At 33.0% G+C, this 22,728-nt stretch overlaps 1 protein-coding gene and 2 pseudogenes across 2 annotated transcripts; all 3 read right to left on the bottom strand.

Annotated features, from left to right (window-relative positions):
• Nucleotides 1-1,027: 1,027 nt before the first annotated feature.
• Nucleotides 1,028-11,736, bottom strand: LOC146882020 (uncharacterized; annotated as a pseudogene).
• Nucleotides 11,737-11,838: 102 nt separating this feature from the next.
• LOC146882019 (uncharacterized) lies at nt 11,839-12,722 on the bottom strand (annotated as a pseudogene).
• Nucleotides 12,723-15,731: 3,009 nt separating this feature from the next.
• CHIP (carboxyl terminus of HSC70-interacting protein) lies at nt 15,732-21,892 on the bottom strand. Of its 2 annotated transcripts, none has more exons than XM_028052149.2 (8): nt 21,508-21,892; nt 21,331-21,398; nt 21,142-21,199; nt 18,912-18,983; nt 16,793-16,926; nt 16,441-16,594; nt 16,234-16,344; nt 15,732-16,149 (listed from the first exon to the last, which is right to left on the bottom strand). In XM_028052149.2, exons 1-8 carry the CDS (start codon nt 21,613-21,615, stop codon nt 16,024-16,026), a joined length of 831 nt encoding a protein of 276 aa, XP_027907950.1. In that variant the 5' UTR covers nt 21,616-21,892; the 3' UTR covers nt 15,732-16,023. The 2 variants fall into 2 exon arrangements, with proteins under 2 accessions (XP_027907950.1, XP_027907949.1); XM_028052148.2 differs by having other exon boundaries at nt 21,136-21,199; nt 21,508-21,891.
• Nucleotides 21,893-22,728: the final 836 nt, after the last annotated feature.

Genomic DNA, 22,728 nt, shown 5'->3' with positions numbered 1-22,728 from the left:
GAGAACTTCACAGTAGGAGATTTGTGTTTCATCCATGTCCACACTCTCAATTGTGCCATAGTGAAAATTTTCTCTGCATCAACTTTTCCTTGCCTAAAAACAACTCTATTCCTATGACTCCAAATGTTTCATATGACAGAAATTCATAATCCTTTCCATAGATTGTTCCCCTTTGTTGTTAAAATACAACATGGAAAAATTTTGGAAATGAACACACGATTGATTATGGTGTGTAGTGCTTACACCTACCCATCTATTGCACATATTCCATACCTTGTTGGCAATGCTACATGTAAAAAATAAGTGGCTTACGGTTTCCTCCAACCCACATAACGTGCAAAAGGTGTCTTGTAATGTTGTTCCTCTCCTCCTAAGGTTATCCTTTGTTGCCACCCTATTTAAGATTACCCTCCAAGAAAAATATTGTGCAGATGGGTGGGCTCTTATACTCCAAAATAACTTGAACATATCATAAAGTTCCCCTATAAATGTGTTATGCAATTTTCTATAAGTAGATTTTACTGTATACTTCTCCCCTTCCACATCTTTCCAAACCCATGTATCATCTCCTTTTATATGTAATGAGTTGTGTGTTAATATATGCATGAATTCTATTAGTTGGGGTTTTTCCATACAAACAGTTCTCTCCTCCAACTTAGTTCCGAGTCCCAATTGTTACTAATCCAACTCCCTAACTCAACTAATGTTTGTTCTCTATTATAAGAGTTAGCATATAGCCTAGGGAATCTAACATTTAATGGGATATCTCCTACCCACGTGCAGTGTTATTGATATCGGATAATGGAAAATATCGACGATCTCAAAAACCTTTATAAAGTTATAACGGAAACCATAACTGGTTATGGCGGAAGTATTGCGATAAAAAAATATAATACCACCACATATAATTTTAATGAAAAAGTAATGATACTATGTATAAAAATTCAATTAATAATAACATCATATCAAAACACTACATATTTAAAGTTCAAAACATAAAATAGCAACAAATCATTAAATGTATGTATTAAGTTTCTTTCTAATCATCATGTTCTTCTTCAACTCCTACATAATTGTCTTCAATGTCATCATCCAATGGGGCATATCCCTCCTCCTCTTCCCCTTCTGAGAGACTCTTGTCAAAGTTAAGTAATCTTTCAAACTCAGAATCAGAGCTATCATGCAATTCATTTTGAACTTGAATTTGAGCCCTCTCTTTACCCTTCTTAGGTTGTATTGAAGTTGGAGTTGGTGTTGGAGTTGGAGTTGGAGTTGGAGTTGCACCTGGGCCTTTCTTAGAAGCATGGGAAGATCCAATAACAATACCATCACTTGATGGTTGCTTTATTTTATTAGTTGCTTGTCTCCTTGTATAAACTATTGGTTCTCCAATACCTGAAGCTTCATAAACAGTTGCCCAATTAAGATTGGGATCATCATGAAAAACCAAATCATTACCTCCCTCTTCATTATCGTTATCATCATCAACTTCTCTCACTAACCACTCATTACATTCATCAATGTCATTCAATAGAATTGGGTCTATTTCATCCCTAATATTGTATCTTTAAGCAAGTTGTTGATTATACTTTATGTAAACCAAATCATGCAACCTTTTGTGGTCCAGTCTATTCCTTTTCTTTGAATGAATCTGCAATGTGAATAAGTAATATGTAAATTAATTTCTTTCTACAACTTACAAACTAATATAATAATGAAATGAGTTGTCTTATTACTTGCTCAAAAACACTCCAATTGCGCTCACATCCCGATGAACTACATGTCAAGCTTAAAATATGGATTGATAGCTTTTGTAAGTTGGGAGCTGCATGTCCATAATTCTTCCACCATTGAGCTACACAAGCAACGAAAGTAGCTTAGAATGTAACCATTATATCTTAGCACAATTTAAAAAGTGTTTAAGTGTCTCACCTGGGGCTGTGGTTTTCCTTGATTCTTTGGCAAAATCATCACCAAAGGGTCCATTTGCACTCCTATAAAGAGGCAACTCAGTTAAAAATTTTTGATGCATATCTTTACTTGGCACCAACCTCCTAATGCAATCATATAATCCATTTGTAACTTCCAAATCATATTCCATGTCTGGGTTGGAATAAAAGAACTCTGGGTTCAAAAAGTGACCAGCAGCATGCAAGGGGCGATGAAGTTGACATGTCCATCTATTATCAATAATTGTAAATACATCATTGTATTTACTTTCATCCTTGTTGAATGACTTTGCTATTGTTTCCTTAGCTTTCTCCATTGCTTCATATATATATATAACCCATAGCAGCTTTTCTTTCCCCATCAACTAAACGAAGCACATGAACAAGAGGAGTCATGACTTTGAGAGTAAATTCTACTTGATTCCAAAATGAAGGCATAAGAACATTTTTTGTAGCCTCCCTCCCCTTGGCTTCCTTTAATAGCTTGTTATTGCTCCATTCATCAGAAGTGAACATCTTTCTCAAACTTTCCTTCTCTTGATGCAACCTTTGTAATGATAAATAGGAGGTAGCAAACCTTGTAACTGCATGTCTTACTAATTCCCTCTTATTTGTAAATTGTCTCAACAAACTCAAGGTACTAGAATGGCTATAGATAAAGCCAACAAGACTAATTCCTCTTTGAATTGTCTTCTTTATCAAAGGAAGCTTTCCAATATCTTCAAGCATCAAATCTATACAATAGGCAGCACAAGGAGTCCAATAGAGATGGGGTCTTTTCTCTTCTAACAACTTACAAGCCAACACATAATTGCTCCCATTATCTATTATAACTTGAAAAACATTTTCTTCTCCAATTTCCTCCACAAGGGAATCAAGCATCTGAAATAGTTTTTCTCATGTCTTCACAAAGTTTGAACCATCAATGGACTTGAAAAACATTGTCCCTGCAGGGGAGCTCACCAAAAAGTTAATCAAGCATCGTTGCTTTCGGTCAGTCCATGCATCTGACATAATAGAGCAACCATGTTTGCTCCACTGCAATTTATGATCTTGCAACAACTTCTCAGTGTACTCAACTTCCTTGTTGAGAAGTGGAACTCTGATTTCATGATAACTAGGCGCGGGTAAATTGGGTCCATAAGCACCTATGGCATCAATCATATCTTGAAAACTTTTCAATTTCACAAGGTTGAATGACAAGCCTGCTTGGTACCAAAATCGAGCAATATAATGATGAACCGAGGCCTTTAAATTTTGTCACATGCCTCTTTGATGTTAGCTTGCCTTAGTTTTTCTTTTTTTCTCTTCTCTATCGCAGCGGCTGGATTTCTGCAGAACATATCCATTGGTCTTTTCCTTCCACCGCTATTTCTCCCTTTATCATTGCTAGCCGTGGAAACCGGTAGCGGTTTTCCTTCCACATGTCCTCCCAAAACTTGATCTTAGTCCTTGATCCAACTTTCCACTCAATATTTTGATCAAACCATCTTCCTTCTTGACCTTCACCACTTACTTCACTTAAATCTTTCCACCACAAAGACCCATATTTTTTTTGAAATTTCCATTTAAATTTCTCCAAGGTCCATATTTTGATTCTAATGTCTTTCCATAATCCTTGTTCATCCACACGTAATCTCCATTTCCACTTAGCTAATAGGACTTTGTTGAACAATCTAATGTCTTTTATTCCTAACTCTCCCTCTTCTTTAGGTTTGCATAAGTTATCCCATTTTACCCAGGCTATTCTTCTGCCCTCTGAACCCCATCCCCAGAGAAAATTTCTTTGCAGTTTTATGATTGTCTTGCATACACAAATTGGTTCTCTATAGAAGGAGAAATAGTATAAAGGTAGGGCGGTAATGACAAATTTTGTGAGACTTTATTTAAAAAATTTGTTTTAATAATTTCTAAACAACTTTAAGTTCAATGCACAATTTAAATTTAAATAAAAATAATTTGGTTAAACATATTTATTATAATAAAAATATCATTATAATATTAATATAAAAGTTAAATTTGGTCTCAATTTGGAAGAGATGAAATTACTTCAGTTCAAAAAGAGATTAGGATTAAATTGAGACAAAATAACAAATACAGGGACTAAATCGAGATTTTTCACATAAATAATTAACACGTGGCAGAATCATATTTTGACATGTGGCAATTTTTCTTTTTTAAATTTAAAAGTTTAAAAATTAAAAAAATCACAAGTTGACACGTGGCAAAACCCTAATTTGACACGTGTCAGTTATTTTTTCAGGAAAAAAAAAGTAAAAAAATAAAATATTAAAAATATTAAAAATATTAAAAAATATTAAAAAAATCACGAGCTGACACGTGGTACACCTTAAACGTCTTCAATGTTGCCCTAACGAAAAAGACCAAATTGGAACAAATTTTCAAAAAATAAGACCCAATTGAGATAACTTTGAAGTTGAGGACCCAATTGAGATTTTGTAACGAAACGGGTGATTAAAACTATTGTAATTTAAGACCTTAGAGTACCTTTGTATAACATTTTTGTCTACAACTAAGTCTCCGATCTTACTTTTATGAAAGTTTACCTTAAGGTCTAAACCCATTTCAAAGCATCTAAGTATACTCTTTATAGCCATAATGTTTTGGAGGTTTGCTTCACACACAAAGAGTGTGTCATCAGCAAACTGTAATAAATTAACCCCAACATTATTTTTTCCTACTTTTAATCCTTTGTATACTTGTTTCCTTATAGAATTTCTAACCAATCCAGCTAAACCTTCTGCCACTATAAGAAACAAGAATGGTGCTAAGGGGTCACCTTGTCTCAGCCTTCTTGTAGGTTTAAATTCTTGAGTTGGGCTTCCATTTTCCAACACTGAAATAGTAGATGACTCTAGGTAGCCCTTCATCCACATAATCCACTTATTATAGAAACCTACTCTACTCATCATGTAGTAGAGGAACTCCCAACTTACATAATCATAAGCCTTTTCAAAATCCACCTTTACTATTACCCTACTTCTCTTCCGTCGTTTTATCTCTTCCACCACTTCATTAGCCACCAGGACATTATCAAGTAGTCCTCTTCCAGTGATGAATGCAGACTGTGAAGCATCAATTATGTTAGGCAACACCTTCTTCACTCTATAGATAGGATTTTGAATATTATCTTATAAACACATCCTACCAAAGATATAGGTCTATATTCATCCAGTCCTATTGGATTCTGGGATTTAGGCATTAAAGTGATGAACAATGCATTACAACCCCCTTGGTATATTTCCGTTAATTATGAAATAGTTTACTGCATTCAATACTTCCATGTTTATAATGTCCCAATGTTTCTTTAAAATTATGAAATGGCTCTTTAAACTCCCACACTACCACACTGCATCCTTAATTTCTAATTCCTCTATACATCTAGTTAACATGTTATTATCCTCCATAGTTAACTCCGTGAATACAATATTGTCAAACCTAAGTTTTAATCCATCTGTTGCAGACAATCTGTTTTCATAGAATTCTTTAACAACTTCTTTAACAACTGTTGGATCTTCTTTCCATACCCATTGGATTTCCACTCCTTTAATCTCATTCTTCATTCTTTTCCATTTGATCAATGAGTGGAAATACTTAGAATTAGAATCCCCCCTTGTTCTAACCATTTGATTCTAGACTTATGTTGCAAAACCGATTCGTGTTTAAGATTATCAACTTAAGTTGGCTAAGGAGCTCCATTCGTTCAATTTTGCTTACCTCATAAATTACTGTCATCGTCCAACCTGTCCAGCTCTCCTATTTTCCTAATTATGTCATTCTCTTTTGTCTTTATAAAACCAAAAACTTCTTTATTCCAATTCTTTGTCCTGATTCAACCTTTTAAATTTTTCTTTTACTGCCACCATGCCATTCCCTCCCACAATGTCATTATTCCATTGCTCTTTCACGAACTCACTAAATCCTTTTTCACTATTCCAAACCTCTAAAGATCTAAAGGGTTTTGGGCCCCAATCTACCTTTGATGTTCTTAGTACAATGGCACAATGATCTGAAACCTGTCTATCTAGGATGTGCTGTTTGCATCCTGGCCATTGTTCAAGCCACTCAAAGGAAGTTAAAATTCTATCTATTCTACTTTTAGCACTTCCATTTGGTATGTACCATGTGTATTTCCAGTCAACAAGTGGTATATCAAACATCTCTGTTTTTTCAATAAATTTATTAAATTTTGAAATCTCCTTTTTATTGCTACCATCAATGTTTACTCCTCTTCTTTCCTCCTTTTTTCTAACTGCATTAAAGTTCCCCAATATACACCATGTCTTACAGACCTCTAAATGTCTAATTGTGACTATTTCATCCCACATTCCTAACTTTTCTTTTAAATGACACGACGAGTAAACATTTACTACTATAATTGGAACATTCTTTTCCTTTATGTTGACTTACTGATGATGTGTCTCTCATATACAAATATATTTTTGTGCCACATAGTCAAAATACCCCCAGCCCCACCTTCAGCTTCCTTGTGTATCCAATCTATATTATTGTCTCCCCATAATCTATAACATTTCTGATTACTTAAAGTATTCAACTTTGTTTCTTGTATACAGATCATTTCGGTATCCTCCTTCACTATTAGATCCTTAATGTTGATTTGCAAGAAAATCTTCTTTATGATGTCCTAAAATCCAAGTTGGAGGTGGAAAGCGTTGGGATGGGAAGAACTATGATCCAGAATAGACTTTCTCGAAAAAAGTTGCTCATTGTGGTTGATGATGTGAATGAGTTTGGGCAATTAGAAAACCTATGCCTGAATCGTGAATGGTTCGGTCGAGGAACTGTGATGATCATCACAACCAGAGATATTCATTTGCTGAACCTACTGAAAGTTGATTATGTTTATAAAATGCATCTTCTGAACGAAGATGATTCATTTGAGCTTTTCAGTTGGCATGCTTTTAGAGAAGCAAAACCAAGAGAAGAATGGAGTGATCTTGCAAGAAACACTGTTGCTTATTGTGAAGGACTGCCACTAGCTCTTCAGTTCCATGGTTCCTATTTATGTGATAGGACAATAAAAGTGTGGAAAAGTGTATTGTGGAAACTACAAAGAATTCCTGCGGATCAAGTTCAAACGGCATTGAAAATAAGTTTTGACGGTTTAATAATGATACAAAAAAGGATATATTTCTTGATGTATGTTGTTTCTTTATTGGCAAAGAAAGATACTACGTCACAGAGATATTAAATGCCTGTGAACTAGATGCTGATTTTGGAATAACAGTTCTCATAGAACGTGGCCTCATAAAAGTTGAAAGGAACAACAAACTTGAAATGCATCCTTTGTTACGAGACATGGGAAGAGAATTTATTCGTGAATTGCACCCAAAGGAACCGGGGAAAAGGAGTCGATTATGGTTTCAGGAAGATGTACAAGATGTACTGGAAGAGAATAGTGTAAGAACATTATTTATATATATGATTTTGAAACTGGTTTCTTTTTTAGTGTAATGCATGTGTTGTTAACTTGTTAGACTCAACATTAAACAACAATAATCAACAACTATTTAGGGGTTTCTCAATTGTTTATCTTTGCTATATTCCGTCACAGGGGACAGAAGCTATAGAGGGATTGTCCCTGAAACTGCATTCCAGCAATAGAGATTCCTTGGAAGCTCTTGCTTTCAAGAAAATGAAGAGACTAAGACTGCCACAACTTGATCATGTACAACTTAGTGGAGATTATGGGCACATTTCTAAACAACTGAGATGGATTTGTTGGCGAGGGTTTCCTTATAAATACATTCCAAACAACTTTCATTTGGAAAATGTAATTGCAATTGATTTCAAACATAGTCATCTCCAACTCCTCTCCAAACAACACCTGGTATTCATTACAACAAAAATAGTATAATGAAGGTGGCGTACCTTGTAACTATAATTGCTGAGAAAAATAGAACAGTGAAACAAGCGTCCTTTTTCAATTGTAAGCTCAAAAAGAAGCAGATATAAATCCCTAGATAAATTTGAAGGATTATTGGTGGATTATTGGTAAACATTTGTTTCATACTCCACGTGTCATCTTTATTTACTTTATATTTTTCTTTTAGTTGTTGAACAATTTTTTTAGTCAAAATAAATGTTCCCAAACATTACGAGAATAATAACAATCAATTAATTTAGCAGAATCTCAATTAGTTTTCTTGTTACTGCATATATAACGATCACACCTTTATTTCAACTCGTATATTCTTTCTCTTTCAGAATTTTATTTCCTCTGTTTTGTTTTGCTACCTAACATTATTCTGTAAAACAACAATTGGTACCATAAAAATTAGACGTTGTTTAAATTAGGATGAACCAATATAAAAATTATATTATTATTGAGCCTTTTTATTGCACGTACGTTAATTACTTTATTATTACTTTTTTCAAGAAGTCTTACCAATGTATTTTATAATAATAATAATAATAATAATACCATCTGACGATTCCACTTTATGTTTGCTTGGCCATTTGCAAAATGTTTTCCAAAAATGTCATTATTACCTCTTTTCAAATTCTTTATTTCTAGAGCTAATTTGTTCTTTCATCATTATCCAGTTCGTGCTTCGTTTTTACGACGTGAACTTTTTTATCTGATAACACCGTATATCTCTCTTTATAAATGTTAATCAACACTTAAGTAACATAGGTGATCTATATATTTATTTTGTTTTTAAAATTGAATATAGTTTACTTTTTCAACCAGTAGCGATGCACGAATATCTCTTTTGTTGATTGTAGATGTTGGAGTTGAAATGGAAATAATTTAATCGGGAGAAGGAAAAAACAGAACAAGGTAAAGTGTACGGTATAATGAGACTGATGTGAAGAAAGGGCTTGTTTTATTCAACGTAGCAGCAGTACATTTATAATAAAAAAATAAAATTGACAGTAACCACATAACCATGATTTCAGGAAACGTGAATAACAAACATACTTGCACCTAAAGTTTAGGAAGATCTATTGACTAATTAAAAAATTAAACAACGATTTGCAGTTAAAAAAGCAAATATTTAATACTCCTCCTTGCTTTAGGAACTGCTGCACACTCCAATTCTTTTTCTCAATTATTCAAATTTGTTGATAGGCAAAGGCTTTGTAAACATGTCAGCCAACTGATCTTCAGACTTACAGTAAACTAAGTTCACTTCTCCATTTTGCTGCATCTCCCTCAAAAAATAGAGCTTGATGTTGAAATGTTTTGTTTTCCCATGACATACTGGATTGTTTGCAATTGCAATTGTTGCCTGGTTGTCAACAAAAACCTCAATTTTATTTTTCTGCTCAAAGTGTAAATCATATAGAATCTTTTTCAGCCATAGAACTTGATTTACAGCAGCTGTTGCTGCTATGAATTCAGCCTCTACAGTGGATTGTGCTACAATCTCTTGCTTCTTTGTGCACCATGAGAAAACTCTTGAACCTAAGTTGAAACAATACCCTGAAGTGCTTTTCATGTCATCATAAGATCCAGCCCAATCACTATCAGAAAATCCACACAACTTGAAATTTGTACACTTCTCAAATTTAACACCATAATCAAGAGTGCCTTTCACATACCTTAATATTCTTTTTGCTGCTCTTAAATGCACCTCACTAGCACAATGCATAAATCGAGATAAGAGACTTACAGCAAATATAATGCCTGGCCTTGTTGCAGTTAGGTACATTAGACATCCAATCAAGCTCATGTAGTATCCTTCATCAACTTTATCAGCACCATCTTCCTTGATGAATTTCTCTCTTTGATTCATTGGTGTGCTAACTGCTTTACATTCATCCATTTGAAATTTCCTCAATATTTCCTTTGCATATTTTCTTTGGCAAATGAACACTTGATTTTCACCTTGTTTGATCTTAATTCCAAGAAAATAGGTCATGAGACCAAGATCTGTCATTTCAAATGCTTGCATCATTTCTTGCTTGAATTTGTCAATCAACTTTGTGTCATCTCCAGTTACTAAAAGATCATCAATATATAGTGAAACTATGAGAAAACTATTTCCCTTATCTTTCACATAGAGAGTGAATTCAGATAAGCTTTTTGTAAAGCCTATGCTTAATAGGTGATCATTTATTCTACTGTACCAGGCCCTTGGACCTTGCTTTAGGCCATATAGGGCCTTTCTTAGTAGATAAACTTTATCTTCTTCACCATGCTTCACGAATCCCTCTGGTTGCTCTACATATATTTCTTCTTCTAGAACTCCATTTAAAAATGTTGATTTGACATCCAACTGGAATATTTTCTAGCCCTTTTGCGTAGCTATAGTTAACACCAATCTGATTGTATCTAATCTAGACACAGGAGCAAAAGTGTCAGAATAATCAACACCAAAGATTTGTGCATACCCTTTAACCACGAGTCTGGCCTTGTATTTGTTGATTGAGATATGTCAGACAATAGCCTAGTCCCTCTGATTGGAGGATCATCTTCCAATTCATCTTGCAACAATTCTGTGGTTTGTTCTCCATGATGATTATCTTCTATAATTGGAAATAATTCTATTGTGCTTTGTGAGTTCTTCCAATCCCATTTCTGACCTTCATTGAAATGTACATCTCTAGTGATAGTCATCTTTCCGATTTGAGGATGATACACTTTGTAGGCTTTCGAAACATAACTGTAACCCACAAAGATGCCTGGAGTAGCCTTCTTGCAAAGTTTATCACGCTTAACCTGAGGAATATATACAAAACAGACACAACCAAATACTTTAAGGAAGGTTAGAGAAGGTTTATACCCATACCAAGCCTCAAATGGAGTTTTATCTTTCAAGGCCTTGGTTGGAAGCCGATTTTGCAAGAAAACTGTTGTATTAGCCGCTTCTGCCCAAAATGTTTTAGGTAGCTCCTTCTCATGCAACATGCATATAGCCATCTCCATCACAGATCTGTTTCTCCTTTCACTTACCCCATTTTGTTGAGGAGTGTAAGGAGTTGTCAATTGATGCGCAATTCATGCTTCTTCACAAAATAGATTAAATTTTGTTGATGTATACTCCTTCCGATTGTCTGATCTTAGAAATTGAATCTTGTAGCCACTTTGAGTTTCCACCATTTTCTTGAACTTCATAAATACTCCAGCCACTTCATGCTTGAATTTCAAGAAAAAAATCCAGCACATTCTTGTAAAATCATCTATGAACAAAATCAAGTAGAGACTACCTTGTAGTGATGGTGTTCTTTGAGGTCCTGCCACATCAGTGTGAATTAGTTGCAACTTTTGAGAGGCTCTCCAAGATGATTTGGGAAAAGACTTTCTGTTTTGTTTACCAAATTGACAAGCATTACAATTTGAAAGATTTTCAGAAAGTGTTGGTACACCTAGAGACATGTCATTCTTCTGTATTTTCAACATTCTTTCAAGATGACAATGACCCAGTCTCTTGTGCCAGAGTTCTGTGAGATTGGCTTGAGTGTAATAGGCTACATTCTTCTCCTCTGTTGGATCAAATGAGAAGCTTTTACCTCTCATTTTAACCCTTAGAACCTCCCGGCCAGCAATGTCAGAGATAAGGCAATTTTGATGTTCAAAGGACACTTTAAATCCCTTTTCTATCAACTGTCCTACACTTAGCAAATTTTGATCAATGTCAGGTACATAAAGAACATCGGAGATTATTTTTGTACCTGAGCTCGTTAAAATTGCTACGGTTCCTTTTCCTTTTGCAGAAATATAGTCACCATTTCCTATTCTGACCTTTGAGACTTTAGTAGGCTTCATGTCCTTTAATAGAGTTTTGTCATACGACATGTGGTTGGTACAACCACTGTCAATCAACCAACATTCAGAGTTACTCTTTGCTGAAAAAATTGAAGCAGAGAAAATATGATCTTCGTCATCTTGCTCAACAACCTAGGCATTGACTTCATGTTGTTTGCTTCCACAAATTACAACTTCATGTCCAAGCTGATTACACTTGTTGCATTTTGCATCTGGTCTTTTCCAACACCTGAATGGTGGATGACCGAATTTTCCGTAGTGCTCACAAGGTGGGTAATTTTTCTTTTTGCACTTGCCTTTGTATGTAGTGTTTTCACCGCTTGTTTGTTTATGCTTCTTGAATTTTTTCTTTCCACTGTGATGCTTTGCCGGTAACGCACCTTCAACCACTTGATCTTGTCTCATAAGCCTCCGTTGCTCTTGCGCCTACAAAGCATGTAACACCTCTGCCAAGGTAATCTTGGACAGATCCTTTGTGTTTTCTAGGGTGGTTATGGATGCCTCATACCTTTCTGGCACAGTTACAAGAATTTTTTCGATAATTCTGCAATCCAAAAAATTTTGCCAAGTAATCTTACCTTGTTAACAATGCCAAGCAATTTGTCTGAGTACTCTTTAATGGTCTCAGACTCCTTCATCTTTTGAAGCTCAAATTCTCTCATCAAGTTCAACACTTGCATACCTCGAATCCTTTCATCCCCTGCATACTCCTTCTTTAGATACTCCCATATTTCTTTTGTTGTTTTTAAGGTCATGATTCGAGTGAAGAGGGTTGCAAAAACACCAGCAAAGAGACATGATTTCGCCTTTGCTTTCCGAGTTTTCTTCTCCTTGTAACTTCTCATCTGGGTCATAGTGGGATTTTCGGGCAGCGGAAGGATTTCGTAATCTTCTTCAATGGCTTCCCAAAGATCCAAAGCCTCTAGGTAAGCCCCCATTTTTACCCCCCAAGCATCGTAGTTTTCTCCGTCAAAGACCGAAGGTGCTACTTGGGAGAAATTTGATTCAGCGTCCATTATTTCACAGGCCCGTAAGAAAACAGCTCTGGATACCAGATTGTTGGAGTTGAAATGGAAATGATTTAATCGGGAGAAGGAAAAAACAGAGCAAGGTAAAGTGTACAGTATAATGAGACTGATGTGAAGAAAGGGCTTCTTTCATTCAACGTAGCAGCAGTACATTTATAATAAAAAAAATAAAACTGACAGTAACCACATCACCATGATTTCAAGAAATGTGAATAACAAACATACTTGCACCTAAAGTTTAGGAAGACCTATTGACTAATTAAAAAATTAAACAGCGATCTGCAGTTAAAAAAGCAAATATTTAACAGTAGACGTTAAATGTTTTGCAAAAAATTTTAAAAGTAAAGTACGCTCTCAATTTTTAAAATTTTTAAAATATTTAAAATATATGAACTACATTTTATATTGTTTAAATTTATAGATTAGTCTCTAACAATAAACCCTTTAAGTTGTTTCAAATGATGAGACTAATTTTTTTTTTTAAGTTAAATTTAGTTCTTTTCAGTCATAGAGACTAAATTATGGAAAATTTATAAGAAAATTATAAAAAATAAATTATATATGTTTCCTATAACTAATCATAAGAACTAAAGCTAAGAAATCATGTTGACCCCAACAATTTAAATTCATTAAAAGTAATAATCTATCTTGACTAGTTGATAAGGACAAAACTACCTAAGTAGATAAAACTAAATAATAGAGATTAAGTATTAGATGAAATTATTATTATTTTATATTCTTAAGTGAAATCATCTAAAAGGACTTAAAAGGAGAACTTATAAAATCCATACAATTTAGGTTTTGGTGAGAAGAAAGCAAACTCTATAATGTTCATCACTATGGTCAGAAGGAAATAAGTTTCTTTTTGTTAAAAAAAAGCCCCTAAAATACAAAAAAACAATTCGTGTAAAGAAAGGAAATATACAAAAGACCTAAACAAATATAGTTAAAAAATGAAGGACACATAATAATGAGTTACCAATGTTCCTTGTTGATGATTCCAAAAAAAGAAAGAGCACAATGTTTCAACGTAGATCAAGATCGCTAGAAGAGACTGTAGTTAAATGAAAAAGAATAAAAGATTAAAATAGAGAAAAAGGAAAAAGAGAACAAAAAATTTAAGGTTAAAATATCTTTTTTGTCCTAATTTTGGTGAAGTTTTGTTAAATCTTAATTTTGTTTTTTTTGCTCAAATAAGTCTAATTTTCGTCAATTTTGTTCAATTACGTCTTTTTCTACTAACACCGTTTAAATTATTAACGATCATGAACAGTGATTGCCATATGTCACTTCGTAATTTTTTTAAAAAAAACTAATTTTTTAATTTTAAATTTTTTAAATTTTTTAAAATGTCCATGTGTCAATCCAACAGCGTGCCACGTATCAGAGTCAATATTTTATATTCAATTTGGTCCCTATATTTGTTACTTTTGTTTAATTTAGTCTCAATTTTAATTAAAATTGACCAATATTGTCCCCATAGAAGATGAAATCAAATTTAATTTTTATATAAAAATGATAATGATGTGAATTTTAATATATTATATAAAAATATTTATTTAAAAATTTGAATTTTAATATAAAAATTAAATTTAGTTTCAATTTGGAAAAGCAACAAAATTGTTTCATGTTAACAAAAATCGGGACTGAATTGAACAAAAATCATAAATATAGAAACCAAATTGAATATTAAACATTGATTCTGACACATGACACGCGGTTGGATTGACACGTGGACATTTAAAAATTTTTAAAAATTAAACACGAAATGACACGTGACACTCATTGTTCATGGTCGTTAATGGTGTTAGCAAAATATGACCTAATTAACTAAAATTAGGACCTATTTAAGCACAAAAACAAAATTAGAACTAATTTGACAAAACTTGACGAAAATTGGAATAAAAAATATTTTAACAAAATTTAAATCCGAGAATGGAAGTGAAATTTTTTTTTAATATTGTTTTATATATTAACATTAGAAGAATTAAAGAAATCGGAAACTGAAAGAGATTGCTTGCTTCTCGGGATGAAAAAAGCTGATAAAAATGGACATTGTGCCCCACTTTTTTATTCATAACTTTAACATTTTGTTTCTATTCTTCCATTTATGGCAGATGAGCGATTCTGGTGCATGATACGAGAACAATGATTTCATCGAGTTATTTATAAATATGAAAAGATAAATAAATAAAAAAACAGATACCTAACACCATTTTTTATTTGATGACATCAAACATATTTGGCGAAAACACCATTGTGCAATTTATTTTTTTAACAATACCGGAAGAAATTTTTATTAAAAAATTACAAAAATACATAATTTGTGTGAAGGTGATATGATTTTATTATGAAAAAGTGTTACCAAATGACACAATTTTAAGTTCAAAACAATTTTAAAGTTAAAGTCATATTAAGTTGACACAATTTTATTTTAAAACATTTTAAACCAAAGTCATATAAATTTGGTATTATTTCTATCAAACTAAATTAAAGTCATTAAAATTTAACACAACTTCAATTTAAAAGGTACCGAATAAAGTCTCGTCAACTTAACTTAAACTTTATCAATGCTTTAAATTAAAATCATATTGTCTTTTCTTCACACTAAAGTTTTGTCATCTTAACATAACTTAAAACATGTTAAAATGTTCCATTTTGGCAATTCTCCAAAAAACAATTGCCCCATTTTGGTACTTTTGCAAACATAATGATATCTACATGAAAGAAACATTACTGAATAACCTTCATCCATTTGAGTAAAGGAAAATGAATTTTTACTACACTTACACTAGTTGACAACCTACTCTTAGAGGTATTTTGGTCATTAAAAAAAGTTAACTTTTTTGTATTTGTAAAAAAGAGATGGAAAGAAAAATAATGAATGTAAAATGTGTCTAAAAATTTATTGGGCGTCAAAATAATAATAGCCTTAAATAAATTAAGTGACTTATGAATTTCTTCTTGTCCTTGGTTATCGTGACATTACACAAATACTATCTCAGAAAAGACAACAAATGTTTAAAAATAGATTCAATATTTTGACAAGACAGACTAAAAAAAGTAGCCTCGACAAACACTAATATGCATACTACTATATTTACACAATACATGACATCAAACACATATGTACACTTAATAAGATGGGTGTCCAAGAGTCAGTACGCCATGAAACAGCAAACAAAAGTAAAACAAACAACTTCGGCCACGCTTGCAGAATTCAACATCCTGCTGCATTGCTGAAAAGATAAAACTACCACATCAACTAAATTTGACACATAATATTCCGTTAGTCTACCTTGTAAGCCCAACCATGCTTGTCCAAGAATGCCTGAACCGCTTCCTTAATGGCCAAGTTTGGCACTAACTGTGATGGATCAAGCGGTTCCCGCGTTATTGGGTCGAATTTACCCACCTGTATAAGAAAGTTGAAGAATTGCACATGGGGTTCATTGAAATGGAAAACATTCAATAAGAAGAAACAAGAAAATCAGCTTACCTTCTGAAGATGCTCAAGAATCACTGCTCTCTCATATGTAAGCCCACTTGGAGTGATTACAGGATCGTGAAAAATGTCGAGTGTGATTCTGCAACATAAGTAATCTGGCACCTGTACACTCAATGTGTGATTAATAACATGGCAATTTCCAGTGCACCACAAAGGAATATTTGATGAAGATTAAGAAAACAGAAGGCATGTACACACCTCAGTAGGTGTATCGGCTTCTGCAGCTATCTTGAAGACTACTTTTAAAGCCTCTAATTGTTCTGAATGGGAAGTAGTAGGATCATCTACAAATCCTTCCGCTTGGGAGAATTCGAGTAAATGTTTTTCCTTCAGAGCAGACTCGCAAGCTAATCTGAGACATTTAACACATTTTATTACAACACTTGACATGGACACTAAGTAATAATCACTACACAATAAATAAATGACACAGGCAAACTAAATCAAATTTTACATGAGGTAATAACAAATATGTTAAGAGACAATAGAACTTCAAACACTGCTAAAAGACCCCCAGATAATAGGTCTGACAATCACCAGAAAAACATACTTCAAGCTCTGCAATTCCCATGTTCGTTCCGACGATGATCGCTCCCACTCATGGTATTTTGCCTTTGCAAGCTCTTGCCATATTTCTTCTACCATATAGCCCTTAGGATTGGCACCTCTTCCGAGATCCAAAGCCTTAATTATGATCACAAACAATAACAGAATCATCAGGTATTTGAAATGAAAAACAAAACAGGTAAAATGACTGTTTGTATCTCAGAAAAGCATAGTATAGAGTAAATAATCAGGAAAGTTATATTAATTAGCTGAGATATCAAATTTAAATGATAGAAGTACCATGTCCATCAACAGCTCTGTAGGTAAGCCAAAATTTAGACAATCTGACTTATTAGTCATTTTCAATAGAGTTAAAACTCCAGTGAGGTAAATTAGTATCTATTTTTCTTTTGCTTTTCTATTTGTAAACCGATATAAGAGTTTACATTATCTTCAAAGTAACTTTGTAAAAGCTTTCCTTTTGTAGTACATATCTGTCTTCTAGAGCCCCAAGGATGGGACTTTATTTTGTTCCTCTCAAGTTATTGTCATCTAGAGTTCCCTCAAGCATCTTTCTCCACATATTTATTCTCAAGTTAGTATCAAGGCGCATCTCTGACAAGAGAAACTATCCACCGCCCTTTGGCATCATTGGTCACAATCTTTTTATTTGAGCAAATATGAATCATACAATATGAATATAATTTGACTTGTCGGTGCAACTTCCAACAAACCCAATGACCACTTTTATATACCACAGGTGATGGTTATAGTTGTAAGCATGAGCTAAATGTAGGACATGTAACAGTTATGAAGAGTGAAAGTATAAGAAATATTGCTTCAAGAAAACCTAACCTAAACAAAACTTGACTCGAAAGGGCACCTAGTAAAATGATTCAAGTCGCAATTTGTAGAAAAATTTGTCTTAAATAAGTTTCAATTCCACAATATTCGACTGATTTATTTTTTTTACTATCCAATATTTTTTTTCAAATTAGGTACCTAGTGAATTATTAAATTTTGGTCTAAGTACCTCAAAAAAATATTTATTTTGTATTTCACCCTACTATTATGTTGACACTTTTAACCGACCCCTCAGAATACTTTTAGATTTCTCTTCTGATGCTTCAACTAATTTTTTAAGATCCGATATGTTTTCTATCATAAGGTTACGTATCCTGTTAGTATAGGTGACACATGTTTCAACATAGTAGAACTGACACTCGTAAAAGAAGTGACTTAAACAAAAATATTTAATTTATCATATACTCAATTGAAAAAAAAAACATAAAAATAGGGTTTTCTGAGTTTCTTGCTGCTTTTCTGAGTTTTCTAAGTTTGTGTGGTGGATCACGCTTGTGTCAACATTCAGCAGTGGATCAAGTTTCTTGCCCCTTTCTTCGTTTTAGACTTTTGTAAAACTAAGTCTATATAAACCAAGCCCTAAAACAAACTTTTTTACAACCCCCACACTAAAATAGAGGAAAACACATGATATTAGTGCATCTTCAACCTCTACCACCAAATTTGTGTCCTCTCTCACCCGAGCCCCAAAAGAGTTGCATGAAGCTAACCATTGCTCTTCTATGCCAGGCCTAAGGTTCTCCAGCTCTCTGTTTGGTTCCTCTGCTTTTGCTGCCCCGTTTGTGTGGTTCATTGGTTCTCTTTATATGGACAAAATGAAGATCTCTAGAGGGATTATGATTTTAATTGGGATTATCTATTTTAGTGGTCTAGTCTTACAATATTTTAAGTTGCTTTGTTTGTCATTTATGACCTGTGAGTTTTGTACGGGGCTTGGTCACTAAACTTCATATACTTATTAGTCTATGACTATGATTGTAAATTTAAGCTTAATTAAACATTTGGTCTGTTACGCTTGGCTCTTTTCTCTTATTTATGTTATGTTATATGCGTATATATGAATTTTATATATCTTGTAGAGTCTTACACTTCATATTAGGATTCCACAATTTTGTATCTCCTTTGAGTCTGAATAGATCTCGAGATTAACTACCTTGACAACCAATCAAAAACTAAATGATTTCTTGCAGCAGATAAATATAAAAAATTAACAAATGTGCAAGAAACACACTGAAAAGGTTTTTATTGTAAAAACAAACCTTCTCCAATTCTTTAATTCCCTTGGCAGATTCTTGTCTCTGTAGCAATGCGAGCCCCAACATATAGTGGGCCTGAAATGTTAACAAAAAAGAAAATTCAGCGGGAAACAAGACAATCAAAAAACACAGATTAACAACGAAAAAAATAAATGATAAACAGGCAAGAAATTACAGATATATAATATAGCCGCCAATAACTAACACCAAGAAAATGGTTTCACAGAATTGCACACAACTCTACCGCAAAACATTACAAAGTAAATATCCCAGAATTGCATACTTCTTCCGAACTTAATCCAAATGGTACACACACACATGCACATACACTCGTATATATGCACCCTCCATTCTACCAAACACATTACTACAAGGTCCTGATACACACTAGGCTCCGATATATGATGGGTACAGTTGAATACTACTAGCCAGACCATCTCCCCAACCAAAACTATGACAGTTCCCACAAATGTAACCGAGAAAACTAATTTATTTCTATTTCTACATCTAGGCTGAAGATTTACTCGCATAAATCACTGGTTTTCATTTCTTAGAGTAGGCAGATTCGACTTGAGAGGTAGATCCATATCATGCAAATACTTTTATTGAAGGAGTTCTCGTTTCATAAATCGCTGGATCTACCAAAATTGCACTATCAATATTTTCACAAAGAACTGCTTCACATTTTATAAAGCCCCTACACTTTATAACTCATAAGTTAATGATACAGGTAAACTTCAACATGGATACAGGTATTTAGAAAATTCTTATAAATACAAGACATGATACAGCCATAGAACATTACCACAAATTAAATACGTGTATTTTATACAAGTGCACAATATTTGTACAGAGACATTGGACACGGAAATTTTTGCATTAAATCATAAATAAGTATATATCAGTGCATGAAGATCACAACTTTTAAAAAAATGGAATCATAACAAAAATCCCAAATTATATATTTCTCACTATAGGTGTCTAACATTTACTATAACTGTAATGACACAGATGAAAAGGCATTCAAATTATCAAAATCATATCCCAAATGCATGGATCAATAAAAGTTCAACAATAATAAATAAAAAAGAGAAGAAAAACACTATCATGTGCATATTCGCATCAAATATGCATCTGTCACCAATCTTTGCCATATTTTTAGTATCTAGGCTTCATAGCTACTATTTCAAGAATCCATCATGAAGTTTTCTAAGCCATGGATCATGAAGCGCATATGCATCTATTTAAAAACAGCCAGAACACTATATGATTGTCTACCGCTTACAATAGCTTTACGAATAATTCAAAAGTTCAAATTAAAAAAACTACCAAAATCATATGCCAGATGTATCAACCAACAAGTTTTTGAAAAGTGAAAAATAATCACAGTGCACATTGCTATCAAATATGAACCAACCTTTACCGTTTTCTTTTAAGTATAATTTATCTGTTAACTATATCTTTAAATACTCAGGAGAAGGCAATCAAACCATCAAATTCATAGCCCAGCTGGATCTATCACCGGAGGTTCAAAAACAAATGGAAAATACTATCACACATGTGCTATTATCAATGCATCCAGCTATATTTGCCATCCTTTGAGTATCTTGGCTTGGTAATTCACAGTTCAAGGCTCAATGACGAACATGAAGTTTGCAAGACACAAACCACCAAACACAAACACATACACCATATCATCTATCTCAAAGCCAAGACATAATAAAATGTAGCCCACTCAATTCAAAAGGGAGTTCCACGTTCTTTCTTAAAAATAGGTTTAAGAAACCTAACTCAACCCTATAAAACTGCTTTTAAGGTCAGGTTTTCACTCACTACTCTATTTTAGCTATACCTTTGAACAATGTCCAATCTCCAATCCAACCCCAATGCCGACAATTTAAGCATAGAATCATATATTTGTGAGTGGTGTAACAATAGCCTATATAAGTGACACAACATATTCAACAAACTTTGTTAAGTTAAGATAGGTTTTGATACATCTTATAAAGTGGGAGGTTAGGCCTAACTCAACCCAACAAAACAGTCTTTTGTAAGAAGACATTTGGATTCACATATATGCTCTATTTTAGTCATATATCTAGACTTGTAGGAATCTCCAACACACTTAAATCATCACATGAACCTATACTAAAACCCGTAAGCTAAATAATCATCCAACACCTGCAAAAGGAACTACAAAATCCCAAGGAAAATTAGCAACAAAAACCTTAACTGAACTGCTGTCCAGCTGAATTGCCTTCCGAGAATCTTCCTCCACTCTCTCCCAGTCACTACAACCAAATGAAACACATTAACAAAAACCATTCCAAATCGCATTGCAGTCTCTAACTTTCCGAAAAATTACACGCAACAAATTAAATTAAATTCACAAACAAACGCGAAATTGAAAGGTCACACATACTTGCGCTTGAGATGGCACAGCGCACGATTCGTCCAATAAATCGGAACATTAGGGCACAGTGTAATCGCCTTCCAACCAAACAAAAGAAAGATTAACTTTAATTAATTACTCAAATTCCTGTGAAAGATGACTCAAGAAGAAAAAGAAGACGAAAAAGATGAACAAGAAGAAGAATACCTCGGTGTAAGCATCGATGGCGGCACCAAAACGGTCTTTCTTGAAGTAAGTGTTGCCGTTAATTCGGAGCTGCTCTGCTTGTTTCGCCGCCGCAGCGTTTGGCCCCATTTCGCCCAATTTTCCCTCTTTCTAGAAAATTCTATCGCTCGATAATGGATGCATACAAATAGTGAGTTAAATGCGTGAAAATAAAAATATACAATAAAGAAAAATGTTTGTGGTTGTGTTTTTGGATTGGTGAGTTATGGAGAGAGAAGGGGAAATGTTCGAGAATTTTCCAGGGATTGAAGAAGGAAGAGCGAGGGAAAAGAAACAAGGAAAAGGAAAGAGGTAACGCAAACAACAACGTGTTGAGGAAGGTGTCGCTGTTGACTCACTTGCGTTCCTTTGTCAAAAGAATAATAATTGTAAGGTTTAGTCTGATTGGGCAGATCGTGTCTTTTGGATACAGAACCTCCTTACATTGGTTCTGCTGTCAAAATATATATAATAATAACACTAATATCTCATAAATACTTTTTATTGTTAATATAGTTAAAATCTAAGCTTAATTATGTTTTAAATTTAAAATTTTGTAATTAAATTTTTATTAAATGTTTGTGGTTTCTTTAAAATACAAAATATTTTTAATTAAGCTATGTTCTTAAATTTTATTGTTAATTATATAATCTATAGTATGAAAAATATTTTACATTATTATATTACTTAAATATCATCGTATAATATTAAAAAAAATTAACTAGAAAATATTTATTAAAAATTTAATGTAATTAACAAAAAGTATTTTTTTAACTAATTAAAATCATAATTAAATAATTTATATTTTCTATCAATTTTGTTTAGAAATTATTTTTTAAGAAATACTTAAGAATTTTGTTATAAAAAAATTGTAGAGAAATTATTATCAATTTTTTTATAAAATATTTTGTATAAAACACTTTTTGCAACAATTTTTGTAAAATACTTACGAATTTTATAATTTTGTAAAAAATAATTATCCACCAAAAAATTACCTGCCAAATAAAATTCTTAGAACAAATAACAGGACAAAGTTTTTTCTTGCAAATTTTTTTAACAAATTTGCAAGAAAATTCCAATGTAATATGAGAATTTTTAGTAATGAATTAAAATATATAATATATAATTAGATAAAATAAAATTATTAAATACAAAATAAAAATATAACTTCATAATTTTCTTTACATAATTTTTTAGTTATCT

The sequence above is a fragment of the Vigna unguiculata genome, chromosome 10 (assembly GCF_037176805.1).
Source record: "Vigna unguiculata cultivar grain cowpea cultivar isolate G323 ecotype 2 chromosome 10, ASM3717680v1, whole genome shotgun sequence".
NCBI lineage: Eukaryota > Viridiplantae > Streptophyta > Magnoliopsida > Fabales > Fabaceae > Vigna > Vigna unguiculata.
The sequence above is the reverse complement of the archived record's forward strand: the minus strand, read 5'-3'. Positions and strand labels throughout refer to the sequence as shown.